Source organism: Zingiber officinale, chromosome 7B (assembly GCF_018446385.1).
Source record: "Zingiber officinale cultivar Zhangliang chromosome 7B, Zo_v1.1, whole genome shotgun sequence".
In the NCBI taxonomy this organism is placed as follows: Eukaryota; Viridiplantae; Streptophyta; class Magnoliopsida; order Zingiberales; family Zingiberaceae; genus Zingiber; species Zingiber officinale.
The window spans coordinates 74,715,200-74,730,933 of NC_055999.1; the positions used below are offsets into that span (position 1 = coordinate 74,715,200).

A 15,734-nucleotide genomic window follows, 5' to 3' on the forward strand; every position below is an offset into this window, starting at 1 on the left:
GTACTCACTAGGGATAACTTCCCTAGATACCTTCCTAGTGACCTTGTTGGGCTTCTTAGAAGCCTTGGTCACATTTCTTAGGTCAACTCTAGGGATAGCCTCCCTTGTGACCTTGTTAGTGACTTTCTTAGACTTCTTAGAAGTCTTAGTCACTTTGGTTGCAAAGATACTTCTAGGGATATCTTCCCTTGTATTTTTGGCTTGCCCACTAGACTTAGGGCTTGTTCCATAACTATATGGAACCCTATGATAACTAGGCACATCCCTTTTGGCTTTGGGTTTGTATCCCAAACCTCTATGGCCATTGGATGGCTTTTGTACCCCTAGACCTAGGATGCTCATTTTGCCCTTTTAGGATATTTTCCATCCTTTTTAGGGTCTTTTCCATTTTATCAAGCCTTGACCTCAAGACTTGATTTTCTATCACTAAGTCCTTAGTTTTTGGTTTTCCATTAAATTTATGAGCATTTTTATTTCTAGGCTTGTAGCTAAAATCCTTTGAGTTTTTGCCTAGACTTTTACCTACATTCCTAACCCTAGGTGTAGTGGTTTTAGCATGAAAAGCTATATGTTTTTCCTTAACGCTATCATGCTTCATATTTTCATGGTAAATAGCATTAAAATGATATAAGTTAGAATTATCATGCTTTTTGCCATAATTTAAAGGGGTAGGCTCAATAAAAGTTACCTTCCTTTTTACCTTAGAGGCTCCCCCTTGACTTGAGCTTCCTCCTTGAGCCTTGACCATCTTCTTCCCCTTAAGGCATTGACTCCGGTAATGCCCCTTTTGATTGCAAGAGAAGCACACAATGTGCTCCTTGCTCTTCTTTGTTCCGGGGATGATCTCCTTTGGCTTCTCCTTGCCCTTAGGTGACACTTGGCCCTTCTTCTTGGCCAATTTAGGGCACTTGCTTTTGTAGTGCCCATGTTCTCTACATTCAAAACATATAATATGATTCTTATTATTAATTGAACTATTTATACCTTCTTGTGTAGGGGTGGCACTTGCTCCTCCATTTGATATGAATGTAGAGGCTTCCTCTTGATCCGAAATCGATTTCCCTCCAATTGATTTATCTTGACTTGTGGAGGTGGAAGCTTCTTCATCCTCTTCTTCTCTTGACCCGGATGTGGAGGATTCTCCTTCTTCTTGATCCGGTGTCACCAAGAGTTGCTCCCCCTCAATCCTAGAGGTGGAGGCTTCACCTTCTTCTTCATCTTCTTGTACATGAAACAAGGAATATGCTCCTTCCTTGCTCTTTTGATTACACTCCCTTGAGAATGAAGCTTCTTGGATTTCCTCTTCTTCGGAAGTTGAGCATCTCTCAACTTCGGAGTCCTCCTCTTGATCTTGCTCCAATGAGTCACCCTCTTTGGATTCTTCTTGGTTAGGTACAGTGGAGGGGATCTCATGAGCCTTTTCCAATTTGCTCCATAGATCTTTGGCATCTTCAACTTCTCCAATTTTCTCCAAGATGTTGCTCGGCAATAGATTAACCAAAAGCTTGGTCACTTTGTCATTGGCCTCACATCTTTGGATTTGTTCTTGGCTCCATTTGCTCCTTTTGAGAACTTTGCCCTTTGAATTCCTTGGAGCCTTAAAACCTTCCATTAGAGCAAACCATTGCTCTATCTCCATCATCAAGAAATTTTCAATTCTTGATCTTCAAGAATCGAAGCTTGTGGATGTGTATGGTGGAGCCACCCTTGTATCAAATCCAAGTCCATCTTGGAATTGCATCTTGAAGTTGAGCTTCTTGAATTCTTTGACTTTGATGAATTTGCTCCAACTTCTTCACCCTCTAGCTTTGCTTGTTATGTTTGCCCCTTCCGGCGGTGATTCCGGTGAAGAGCAACCTGGCTCTGATACCACTTGTTAGTGCCAAAAGTAGCTAGAGAGGGGGTGAATAGCTCGTCGCGTGCTCAGTGCTTGGCGTTGCTTGTTTCTTCAAGGATGCGCAACGGAAATACAAAGAGACAAATACAAACACGCTAACACTTGGATTTTACTTGGTATCCACCTCCAAGGGAGGTGACTAATCCAAGGATCCACACAACGCACGCACCCTCCACTAATGAAACTCTCCTTTATGGTAACTACCAAGGGTGGAGAAGCCCTACAAGACTCAATACAAGAAGAAGAAAGGGTAGTAAAGAAATACAAGCTTACAAGCTTACAATGAGTGCACAAACCCTAACCCTAGTTTCTTCTTCTTGATTTGATCCGCCTCTTGACTTGGAAGAGCCTCCAAGAACCTTCAAGAACTGGTGATCTCGAGCTTGAGAAGAGCTGTGGAGAAGCTGGTGAAGATCTGAAATGAATCTGTGAAGAGATGCCGAAGACAACGCTCGCATGCGGCTCAAATACGACGCAACGGTCATATCCCAATCGATTCGATTATTCCCAATCGATCGGGGAGGCTTTGGATCGATCCACGGATCGATCCAGAGCGCCTCTGTGCTCTGGAAAAACGCCTGGATCGATCCACGGATCGATCCAGCGTTTATCGCGCGAAGCAACAGCGTCCCAATCGATCCACTGATCGATTGAGACCTCTGGATCGATCCACTGATCGATCCAGAGGCTTTCTGTTCGCTGGGAAAGGTCTGGATTGATCCACTGATCGATCCAGAGCCTGGATCAATCCACTGATCGATCCAACACTTGGTTTTTGCCCAAAACCAAGTCCCGAACCTCCCAAACCAACATCCGGTCAACCTTAACCTGTTGGTTCGTTATGCCTAGCATCTAGTCACTCCCTTGACCTGCTAGGACTCCCTCACCAAGTGTCCGGTCAATCCCTTTGACCCACTTGGACTTTTCTTTCATGCCAAGTATCCGGTCACTCTCTTGACCTACTTGGACTTTCACCTAGCTTCACTCACTAGGGTTTTCAATCTGCCTAGCTTCACTCACTAGGACTTTCACCTGGCTTCACTCGCTAGGATTTCCATCTGCCTAGCTTCACTCACTAGGACTTTCACCTAACTTCACTCACCAGGGTTTCCTTCCAGTCAAGTATACTTACTTGACTCTTCTTCATTCACACTGATCAGTCCCTGATCAGAATCTCCCCATATGAACAACTGCACCTGCATTGTCCATGTGTCTACATGTATTGTCAAACATCAAAACTATGACCAAGACTCAAGCTTGGTCAAACCAGTCAACCTTGACCTAAAGGATATTGCACCAACAAGAGGCATACCTCACTTACCATATCAGACTTGAAACCTGACTCTCCCTCTGCTTCGCTGCATTCATCTGAAGTCATTTTCCCTTCGTCGATGCTGGCTTCTGATGTGCTTTGTCATTCATAGCTCACCATAGTGCTAGTCCGGCATACTCTTTTATTTCTGACTCTGATGATGAGCTGTCATCCTAAGTAGCAGTTAGAGTCTTGTGTTTCTTGGGCATCTTGCCTTTTTCCTTCTTGAGTTCTGGACAGTCCTCTTTTAAGTGTCCTTCCTTTTGACACTGGTAGCATCGAACTCTTCTTCTGTTTCTTGGATTTTTCATATTATGCATTTCTTTAAATTTATTAGATCTAAAGAATTTTCTGAAATTCCTTACCATATAAGTTTCTTGATCTTCTTCTGAGTCTGACTCGAGTTCATCCTTCTTGGTTGCATTTAGTGTCATAATCTGGCTTGATTCTTTTGTTGTCCCTATACATCTGATTTCATGTAATTATAAAGTGGAAAAGAGTTCCTCTAGGGTACTTACCTCCGGGTCCTTTGAGATATAGTAGGCGTCGATTATTGAGGTCCATTCTAGAGTCATGGGAAAATCATTGAGTGTGTAGCGTATCGTGTCCCGGTTGGTTACCGTTTCACCGAGGTTTTCGAGCCTGATGATTAGTTCTTTTACCTTCACGTGTAGATCGACTACCTTTTCACCTCTTTCCAGACGAATATTCGTCAATTTGTTCCGAAGTATGTCTCTTCTTGCGAGCTTGGGTTCGGATGTGCCTTCGTGGAGTTCCAGGAATCTTTCCCAGAGTTCTTTTACCAACGAGTAGCTTCCGATGCGGTTGACTTCTTGAGGCGGCAGTACGCTTATAAGTAATACTCCGTTCAGTTATTCGCTACGGAATCATTTTGCTCTTTCTTCATCCAAAGACTCTCTTTTTTTTCTCTCCATTTTGATTCGTAGGAGCTACAAAATCATATTTTATTATTAAACGAATCTCAAAGTCTGTTTTCAGGAATACATCTATATGGCGTTTCCAGTGTGCGATGTCTCCCTTGAATTTTGGTGGAATGATGCTTGGTCCGACCATTGGTTGCTTTGCTTCGGTCGGTGGTTAGTCCTTCTGAAGAGTCCTCGCTTTGATACCACTTGTTGGTCCCTTTGGAGACCGACAAGAGGAGAGGGGTGAATTGCCCTAAAAAATAAACCAACCCTTTCTCGACTTATAGCTTGAATAAGAACACTTCTAACTAAAACTAAAGAGACTAATAACAAGGAAATAGACACAAGAAGAATTACTTGGTTTGCAATCAGAAGATTACTAATTCAAGGAGAATGAAGCGCACTTTTCTGAAGATCTCCTTCGGATGGAGTAGCCTCTTACAATGTTCACAGCTCACAAACAAAAGTAAAATAGAAGAAATGGAATTACAATTTGTTACTTCAACTGTTGAAATCAGTGCTATATTTATAGCACTGTTCCGGGCGCCTGGAGGGGGATAGAATTCTATCCCTGACGTATCGGTCAACGTCTACATCACTTGTGATAACATTTGGGTTCCGAGCCCCCGGAAGGATTCCGGGCGCCTAGACTCTATAGGCTTCGGGCGCCCATACCACAAAAGTCAACAGGATTGACTTTTTACAGTCCGGTTCCTCTACTCCGGTTCTGCTCGTCTTGGTCCGGGTCTTTCGCTCCGGCTATGCTAGCTTGGGTGATCTTAGCCATCTGGAATAGGGCACACCCGAACCCAAGTTCTGGCCTTCTCCTTGAGCAGTCTTCCTCCCTGGTTTCTCGTCCCTCGAAAGTTGTGTATGTTTTTCTCATCCACCGGTGTACTCTTTCGCGGCACCTCGTCCCTCAGACACACCAAGCCCATTGGCTCTCTCCCCGTGCCGTCCTTCTCGCTATTCACGTCTTCCGCTCGACTTCCTATGCTCCTAAGCTCCTGCACACTTAGACACAAAGGTTAAACCAAATATGACCTAACTTAACCTGTTTGATCACATCAAAATAACCTTGGGGTTCCAACAATTATATCGGTACTTCCTTGTGTTTCGGGCGTCTGAATCGAAAGGTGCTCTGTCTCATTATTAGTGGATTGAATGTTGAGGTCCTTGTGCAGATTAACTATTTCCTTTCCCCTCCTAGATCGAGATGTTGAACCTCCATGATCTCCTTCCATTGTAGTTGAAAATTGAAAACGAAACTGCGTAGAAATGGAGACTTGGAGTCGAAAATGTGTAGAGAATGCGAAATTGAAATAAGAGTTGAGAAGATGGGTGTGAAAATAATAAAATGAACTCTCTATTTACGAAGTTTGGATAGAAATAGACACAAAGATACTAAATTATAGTCATTGATAAAAAATGGTCAAATGATCTTAACTGTTGAAAAAAAATACCCAAAAAAACATCCCCACACTCCTCAATGATTAGGAAATGCGGGTTCTAATGCCTAGGAACTGCCAGTAACTGCCACACACACACAAAAGAAATCGACGGGCAGGACCAGCGATTAACCGACAGTCCACCGATCTTGGGAGCCTAGAATCGAAACTGGTCAAGTCAATTCTAGTTTAACTTGGTGACCCGGGTTAATAGCTCGTTGACTCAATTATGGGTCCATGCCGGACCTGTCCTGGGGTCAAGTCTATTACTTAGTCTGAGTGCATCATTGTGGTGGGAGTAAATAGTTTCTTAAGGAAAGTGAGTGTATGCGCTTTGGATTCATTTTCTAATATATTGAAAGATTTACGAAGTTCCTCGATAGCGGTAGCTCCCTGACAAGAGCAAATTTGAAGAAGGAGAATCTTGCAACAATTAAAAGCAACAACAAGTTTCCTAATCGAAGCAATATCAACCATTTTTCCTACCAACAATCTTAAGAAACTATTTATGGCTTCTCAAGGAAATTCTCTTCATAACTTTGATGTAGACTTTGTTAAGTTGGAAAGGTTCGATGGAGAAAACTTTCAAAATTAGCAAAAGAAATTGCATTTCCTTCTCACTTTGCTAAATATAGTATATGTTCTTACTACACCAAAACCAGCAGAAAAAGAAAATGAAACTATGGCACAAACAAGGGCAAGACAAAAATGGGATCAAGACGATTATATGTGTAAAGGGCATATTTGCAATGCAATGACCGATGCTTTGTTCAACCAATACTACAATAAGGAAACCGCAAAGAAAATGTGAGACTCACTTGGAGCTAAGTATCAATTTTAAGATGCTTCAAGTAAGAAATTTCTTGTTTCCAAATTTTTTCAATATTGCATGGTCGACATTAGAAAAATTATTGAGTAATTCCATGAAGTCATACACATTTATAATCAATTTGCATAACATGGAATGCATATAGATGAATCTATTGTTGTGTCTTCAGTGATTGACAAACTCCCTAATTCATGGAAAATTTATAAAAATTATCTCAAGGATAAAAAGCAGGACTTGTCTCTACAAGAATTGGCTAGTCATCTTTGTATTGAGGAAGATTTTCATGCTAACAATTCAGAGGCATAATCCTCTAAGGTGTTTGTGGTGGAGGAAGTCAAAAATTCAAGGAACAATAATAATGGTAACTCCTCTAAAAATAAAAAGAGGAAAGTTGATAACAACAAACAGAATTCCAAGAAGCAAAAGATAAAAGACAATTGCCATCATTGTGGCAAACCAGGGCACTACAAAAGAGAATGTCGTACCTAAAGAAACAAAATCAGACGGAAAGGTTTGAGTATGTGGTGATGATCGTAGAGGCATGTTTGGTTGAGGATTCCCAAGATTGGTGGATTAATACCGGTGCTACAAAACACATTTATATCAATTCAAACCAATTCTCTACCTATTCACTGATAAAAGAAGAGATAATTATCTATATGGGAAACCACTGTACGACAACCGTCAAAGGAATTGGTACTGTCAAATTGGAGTTCACTTCAAGGAAGACACTTACATTGACTAATGTGTATCATGTTTATGAAGTTAGTAGGAACCTTATTTCTAGAAGCATCCTTAACAAGTGTGGCTTTAAATTTGTCATTGAATTTGATTTTGTAACCATCCTTAAAGGAGGTGTATTTGTTAGCAAAGGATTTGTGTATATTGGAGTGTTTAAGATGAATATAAATAAAACTGATGTTTCTACTTATATGGTTACCTCATTTAATTTGTGACATTTTCATCTATGACATATTAATTCTATAAAAATGCATTTTCATCTATGACATATTAATTCTATAAAAATGCATGACAAGAGCAATATGGGTTTAATACCAAAATGTAAGGATAATATGCTAGAAAAATGTAAAGTATGCATGCAAAACAAAATAACTAAAACTCCATTTCCTAATATAAAAAGAACTAGTTCTATATTGGAATTAATACATAGTCATGTATGTGATTTAAATGCTACACCTACTAGGGGAGGAAAATGTTATTTTGTTACCTTTATAGATGATTTTTTCAAGATATTGTTATGTTTATTTAATGAGGAATAAGGATGAAGTATTGGATAAATTTAAAATTTATAAGGTTGAAGTAGAAAATCTATGTAATTCTAAGTATTGAAGAGGGTGAATATCACTTTCCTAAATATTGTGAAGATATGGGCATTGTAAATGAAACATCTTTTGCGTATACTCCTCAACAAAATGAAATGACAGAAAGGAAAAATAGAACTCTCATTGAAATGATGAATACTATGTTGAGTAATTCACAACTAAGGATTATTGAGGTGAAGCGATAATGACTGCATGTCACATTGTAAATCATATTCCTTCTAAAGGAAACAAAGTCATCCCATATGAATTAGGGAAGAAACGCAAGCATAATCTATCTTACTTACGAGTTTGGGGATGTCGAGCTATTGTTAGACTTTCTAAACCAAAAGTGAGGAAGTTAAGAGAGAAGGGCATTGAGTGCATCTTCATGGGTTATACTGAGCGTATATTTCTGTCAATATTATATTTGAATCATGTGATGTTTTAATTTATGAGAACATATTTTCTACTATACCTAAAGCCTTAGATTTTGATGTTTCTCTTGATTCTACTACTAGTGCACCTAATAGCCAATAATGAAGCAATTGTTTATGCAAATGTTGATGTTAAGTCTCTTGAATTAAGGAGAAGTAAAAGGGCTCGAAAGGATAAATCCTTTGGACCTAACTTTGTTATGTATCTTTTGGAGGGAACTAGAGATTCAAATGTGAAACAGATAATCATATATGATTCAATGGAATCTGATCCCAAAACATATGAAGAAGTAACGAAATCTAAGGATGTTGCATTCTAGAAAGAAGCAATTAATGATGAGATGAAGTCTATTATAAGCAATAAAACATGGAAATTAGTTGATCTTTCACATGGCTCAAAACCAATCAGTTGTAAATGGATCTGTAAAAAGAAGATGAAAATTGATGGAACTATAGACAAGTTCAAGGCAAGGTTAGTAGCAAAGAGCTTTAAATAAAAAGAAGGTCTTGATTATTTTGATACCTATGCACCCATTAGGTTTGCTACTATTAGAACCCTGATTGCATTAGCATCAATTTATCATCTTAAGATATATTAAATGGATGTAAAGATATATTTTCTTAATGGAAACATATTTTCTTAATGGAAAGCTAGATGAGGAAATCTATATGGAACAACTGGAAGAATTCTTTATTCTTAGACAAGAACATTAGAAATCCAGTAAGTCATTATGGAACAATCGTAAATTGATTAAGTCATTATACAGGCTTAAACAGACTCCTAAACAATGACATGAAAATTTTGATCAAGTGATAGTTGCTAATGGATTTAAAATTCATGAATGCGACAAACGTGTGTATAATAAGTTTAACAATAATAAAGGTGTAATTATGTAAATGACATGTTGATTTGGAACCGATATGGTTAGTGTCAATGACACTAAATCATTATTGTCATCCTGCTTCGGTATAAAAGATTTTGGTCCAGCAAACGTGATCTTGGGCATAAAGATCTTGAGGTTCTTTCACAATCTCATTACATTGAAAAAGTATTGAGAAAATTTGACCATTTTGATTGTAAGACGGTTACAATGCCTTTTGATTCTGGTATTAAACTGTATCATAATACAGAAAGAGCAGTTAACCAACTAGAATATGTCAAGGTTATTGGCTCCCTAATGTATGTAATGATATCAACTAAACTTGATATTGTATTTGCAGTTGAAAAATTGAGTAGGTATACCAGCAATTCTAGTCAATTGCATTGGAATACAATTTATCGAATATTGAAGTACTTAAGACACACTATGGATTATGGTATACATTATTCTAGATTTCCTCAAGTTCTAAAAGGATATATAGATGCTAGTTGGATATCTGATTCAGAACATCAAGCATCTACAAGTGGATGGATATTCAAAATTGGTGGAGGAGCCATATCTTGGCGTTTCAAAAAGTAAACTTGTATTACTGATTTGACAATGAAAGTCGAGTTTATAGCTCTTGCTTCGTGTGCTAAGGAAGTAGAATAGTTGAGGAACCTATTAATGAAAGTTCTTTTGTAGCCGAAACCAATACCTCCAGTTGCTATACATTGTGACAGTGAGGCTACACTATCAAGGGCATATAACAATATTTACAATGGAAAGTCGAGACATATTGTATTGAGACATAGTTCAGTTGCCACCATAGTTTAGTTAGACAATTGATATATGAATATGTCATAACTATAGACTATGTGAAGTCAAGTCTGAACTTGGCTGACCCTTTGACAAAAGGCCTTGCAAAGGATCTAATTTTGAGAATGTCAGAGGAGATGAAACTAAAACTAACTTACTGATCATCAATAGTAGAAACTTGACTCAACTTTGGATGATTTCCAAATCTTGGGTTCAATGAGCAAAGTATACTATATGTATGGTTGAAGCACGTAATTTGTCCCAAGGGAAGTGCTTGGTTCACGTAATGAAATGATTAGGAAAAGCTTCTAAACTTTGAATGGAGTTATAAAGAGTAATCCTTTGGAATACTTAGTTACGAGGATATTCTTTATAACATCCACCTACGTGAATATAGGAAATGATGTTGTCTATAGTGTGGCTTGGGTAACTACATAAATATTCATGAAAAACTAGGGTAATAAGACACAAAGTCAATCCATGTGTCGCTAATATGAATAACAAAGATAAAAAAAAAAAGTCAATGTGTGGCATTGCTCCAGTTAATTGAATAAGGTCGCTAGTTCAAAACTGGTTTACCAATCATCTTGGTTAGCATTTGAGTGATCTTCTCTATGTAAAGGATCAAATCCATTGGATACCTTTATTTATGCAAAAGGTTTGTCGCTTGATAATTGAAAGTTTTCAAAAATTCATTTTTACGGAAATGGTGGAACATTGTTGGTGATTTTCATAAAATGGGAAATAATGAAAGGAATAAGAAACTTGAACAATTGTATCTATTCAATTATGCCCCTTGATGTATTAGTGTCCTTTGATGTTTGAATGAAAGGTTATGATCCAAAAGACATATCCTTTCATAAACAATGTTTTAAACACTATAAAACTCCACTTTGCACAAACAATCAATCATCTTTTGGGCAACAAAAACCTTTCCTTTCTCAAAGTCACTTTTCAAAGTGTTATTTGTATATTGTTATACTGTACTAACAATATATAAGCATTCAATTGTCAAGTTTGAATAAATCCAAGGTATTTGGGATTGTTTTCAAGTATGCACTTTGGAAACCATATTATTAAGGAATTCATTGTATTCTGGAGGAACATTTGTTTAGTCCGAGTGCATTACCATGGTGGGATCAAATAGTTTCTTAGCGAGTGTACGCACCTTGAATTTATTTTCTAATTTATTGAAAGATTTATGGAGTTCCTCAGCAATGGCGGCAGTCCCCGACAAGAGCAAATTTGAAGAAGTAAAATCCTGCAACAATAAAAAACAATAACACGTTTCCTGATCGAAGCAATATCAACCATTTTTCCTACCAACAATATATTCCTCTGTTAGGTCAAGCTAGCAGGTAGAATTTAGGTCAGGTCGACAGTACCAGTGATGTATATGCTGTAGGACAAACATAAGATTGCAATTACAGGTTCAGGCCCCAAAGTAGCAAGTTTAAAGCTATTCGTACCAAATGGCTTAGTTGGGACAGAATTTGTAGGAGACAAACAACATCAATGTGGTCATAATACTGCTCTTTCTAAGGGCATGGTTGTTGATGCCCTTTGTTAGAACAAAAATGGTAACCAAAATAAGGAACTGTTGCAGCGATTTGTACCACATCTTTTAGATCAATCCAAATGTTCTTCAAACAAAACAATATGATAGTTAGAAACCATGAAAAATCGATCAAACACTTATGAATAAGAACTAAAATCAAATTCTGTTCCAAACAATCGCAGCAGCCACATAGAAAAACTTCATTTCCATGGAATCGACTAGAAAACGGTGAATCTTGTTTCTTCAGACAAAGAAAAGGAAAAAAAGCAAGTTGAAGGACAGACAGGGAAAGGAGGCGAGAGGCGTCGGAACCTTGGACGGTGGGTCGGGCGGTTCTCTTCCCCCATTTTGCGAGACTCGACGAACCCTCCTCTTCACTGTCGTCGATTTCGTCATCTCAATCTCTCACCGCACCAGATCCAGATGCAGACTAGGTCTCCGCTGGGTCGATCAAGGCGCAGCGCGCGCAAAATTAAATGCGTCCCTCACTCGGAATCTCGTCATCATTTAAATTATCTCAATTTCGTACCAAGTAAATATATTGATTGATAAGTTAAAAATTATAATTTAGGTACAGAATTAAGATAATTTAAATGATAACTTTTTAAAATAAATTTATTGGATAAAAGATATTAAAGAACAATTCAGATATTAAGAGAGAATCAGATATAAGAGATCAGAGGATCCGAACTAAGAGAAATAGTATTGACGGCGGAGCCAAGAAAGGATTGGGTACCTGATCAATCCGAATCCGAATCCGAATCCGAATCATCTCAATGGATTAAGGTGGAGTAAAAATTAAAACAAAGTCTTTGTTTTTCTAAATTAGGCGTTGTAACAAGTTATTATTATTTCCCATTTACATGTTTTTTTAAATTAGGCGTTGTAACAAGTTATTATTATTTCCCATTTAAATTCGGCTCCAGATGTATTGTAACAATTACGTGTTCAGACGTATTGGAATAATTACAATAGTAATTATAATTTTGTAAGTGTTACTGAATAAATAGATCGTATTATAACAGTTATGAATAATAAATAAATAAGAATCCGTATTATAATAATTATGATTTAATTATTATAACATAAATATTTCAAAACAGATTCTAACAACGATAAAATCATATTCCCACCGTAGGTAACGACTGTGTTAATTTAGACAGGAGATAACACAGAAATATACATTCCATACATGCGCAATTAAAAGCATCTCTAATGAAAACTCTGGAATGTACCAATATATCATGATGATATATTTCGACGTCAATTTTAAAGGTAAAGAGGGTTATTTTTTCACATAGTCGATACTTTAAAAAATTTTCAGAATATTTTCAATAGAAGATCGATACGATAGGAAAAAAATATTTGTCACTACTTCAGAAAATGTACGACGGACATATGGAGTCCCTGTTAATCATTATGATGAGTATCTACGGAATGCTAAAATAATTGTCATCTAATACTTATTCAACTTCCATCGATATGTAATTGAAGTATTCGGCGCTCAATATTTGAGAAGACTTAATGCTGTTGATATTCAACACTTGCTTGAAATGCATAAGTAGAGACACGACTTTCTTGGCATGTTGGTAGTCTTAATTGTATACATTGGTAATGAAAAAATTACACCGTCGCTTGGAAAGGCCAGTTTACTCAGGGAGATCATGACATTCTAACAATTGTGCTTGAAGTAACCGCATCTACAGACTTGTGGATATGACATACCTTTTTGGGAGTATAGGGTCGTATAATGATAGCAACGTACTTAACGAATTATCTTTACTCAACAACATCTTACAAGGAAATGTACCCGAGGTTAATTTTACGGTTAACGATACATAATATACATTGATACTATTTAATTGATGCGATCTATCTGGAATGAGCTACTTCCGTCACGAGCTTTCTATGCCCCTAGGATCCCAAGAGAAAATTATTTAAGAAACGACAGGAGACCGCGAGAAAGGATGTCGACCGGACATTTGGAGTACTCCAATCTTGATGCGCAATGATAAGAGGCCCAGTACGATTTTGGTTCAAGGATAATTTGAAAGATATCATCTATACATGTATTATTTTGTACAACATGATTATTGAAAATAATGGAGATACAGTAGTGAATTGGTCGGATGATGGAGATCCTCCATCATAAAAGAATTCTAATAATAACTTCGGAGAAATTGCGAGCTACATGATAATCAATTGCATCATCAACTTGTTGAACATATCTAGGCACACTACGATTGTATTCAGTAAAAAAATAATTTATTAATTGTGATAATGTTATATTTTTTTATTTGATATACGGTAATATTTATGTATTTTTTTAATTATTAATGTTATTAGGGTGATTAGCTATTTATGAATTTAAATTAAAAAAAATAATTATATAAGGTAAAATATAAAGGAGAGAGGAAAATATATATAATGAAAAAGTTGAGAGATTTATTTATTTATTATTATTATTATTTAATTGATGGAGCGATATATAGCAATTTTTATTCTTATGTCACATGATGTGGTCTCCGTCCATGCCCGCCGCCTGGGTGCAGCTTAACACAATCGAAAGTAACGTACACGGTACACCTGAACAATGATAAAGAACGTGGGACGTCGCTTTCGTTTAGAAATGGGAGTAATTCGTAACAATATTTCAATTATTTTATTTTATTTTATTTTGTAGACCATAAGATATTTTTTTAGACAACGAGATTTGACCATTCTTCTCGTGGGCGTCAAGGATAGAGCTCGATCAGCGACCGGACTCCCAGATCTCTAAGCTTGTACTCCGAAAAACCAGCTCCGGCGAAGATTTTCTTCCACTCGCGCTCTTCTCGCTCAATTCCACCGCTGACCGTCATCATCAGCATGTCGAAGAAGAACGGAGACTCTGTGGCTTCCTCTTCCCTGAGAACTATATCGATCACCACCACTTTGCCTCCTCGTTCCCTGCAAGGAATTGCCTCCTTGCACCGCTTCAATATCTTTATGGATTCTTCATCGTTCCAGGCGTGTAGAATCCACTGTTATGAAGCAGGGAAGTCGTGGTTGATATGATGTCTTTTTCCTGTTCTGGAAATTGATTTGTTACCTTGAGAATGAGAAGGTCGGCGGATGGAATGAGCTCGAACATGTCTCCGCCGACGAAATCCAGGTTCGTTGGCGTCTGGGCGTCCACGGCGACCGAGGCCACGACGTGGGGTAAGTCCAGGACGGTGCACTTCACGTGGGGGAAGGCCTCGGCCACGATGGCCGCCAAGGCGCCCGTGCATCCGCCGACGTCGACCATGGACCTGGCGCCGTCGAACACGTCGGCGTGGTGCTTGACCAGAAGCTCGCCCACCGTGCGAGAGTCGCTCGCCATGGCCGCGTTGAACTCGGCGGCGAATTCCCGTCGCTCGCGGACGGCCTCGAAGAAGCGCTTCCCGTGGTCGGCGGCGAACGGCGTGGGGGGACTCCCGTCGGCGTCGTCGCGGAACCAGCGGCCAAGCGAGTGCCACGAGTCGATCAGGAGGGGGTGGAGCATCCCCTGCACGAACGGTGACACGGTGGCGGAATTCGAGCTCACGAGCAGCGCCGACAGGCGCGTGAGGGAGTAGGTCTCGTCACCGCCGTCGCTAAGGCGCCGCTTGGAGAAGCAGCCGGTTTGGACGAGGGTGCGCATGAGGCGTCGGAGAGGGGGGAGCTTGGACGGAGGGACGGAGAGGGCGACGGCGAGGGCGGGAAGAGTGATGGCGCCGCCGTGAGAGTGGATGGCGTCGGGGATGCGGAGGTCGACGGCGCACTTGAGGGACATGGAGGTGATGTAGCTGAAGGTGTGGTGCCAGACGTCGCCCAGGGCCGCCAGCTCCTCCTCCATCGCCGTATTGCCTTTGGCTTGCTGCAGCTTGCGACTGCGTTTCGTACAGGCCTCAATCTATCACACGGTCTCACAAGTCAACTGTTCATAAACCTTACACTTCCCATTCAGCCTTATCCTTTTGTCATTTAATTTCCTTGTTAGTTCCTCACCTGCAATGAAATCCAGAAAAATGAATAATTGGATGTCCATAAAATTGAGATAAATATTTTCTTTATGTGTTTGTCAGTTGATCCCATCCGAAAGTTGAGTCGGATGAAGACGGACCTTGTACTACAGAAAGTTGACGGAGAGTCGTTGAAGTGATGGATGAATCGGGTGTCCCTTGGAAAGGTTCCCACGGGTGGTTGACGGAGAGGGGTGATCAGGACGATGGCGCTGTCGCTCTGCACACACTCAGACGAGTCCACCGGTCGTTAGAGACAAAAAACCAGGGAAAAAGTCCCCGGATCAGACCCTCCGACGCTCAA

General features: G+C 39.2%; 1 protein-coding gene and 1 pseudogene across 1 annotated transcript; both read right to left on the reverse strand.

Moving 5' to 3' along the window:
• Positions 1-11,752, reverse strand: part of LOC122004443 — a 52,057-nt pseudogene extending 40,305 nt beyond the window's left edge.
• Positions 11,753-13,999: 2,247 nt separating this feature from the next.
• LOC122003828 (trans-resveratrol di-O-methyltransferase-like) lies at positions 14,000-15,347 on the reverse strand. The gene is made up of 2 exons (XM_042558823.1): positions 14,497-15,347; positions 14,000-14,428 (listed from the first exon to the last, which is right to left on the reverse strand). The coding sequence occupies exons 1-2, from the start codon at positions 15,262-15,264 to the stop codon at positions 14,141-14,143; spliced, it is 1,056 nt and encodes a 351-aa protein (XP_042414757.1). The 5' UTR covers positions 15,265-15,347; the 3' UTR covers positions 14,000-14,140.
• Positions 15,348-15,734: the final 387 nt, after the last annotated feature.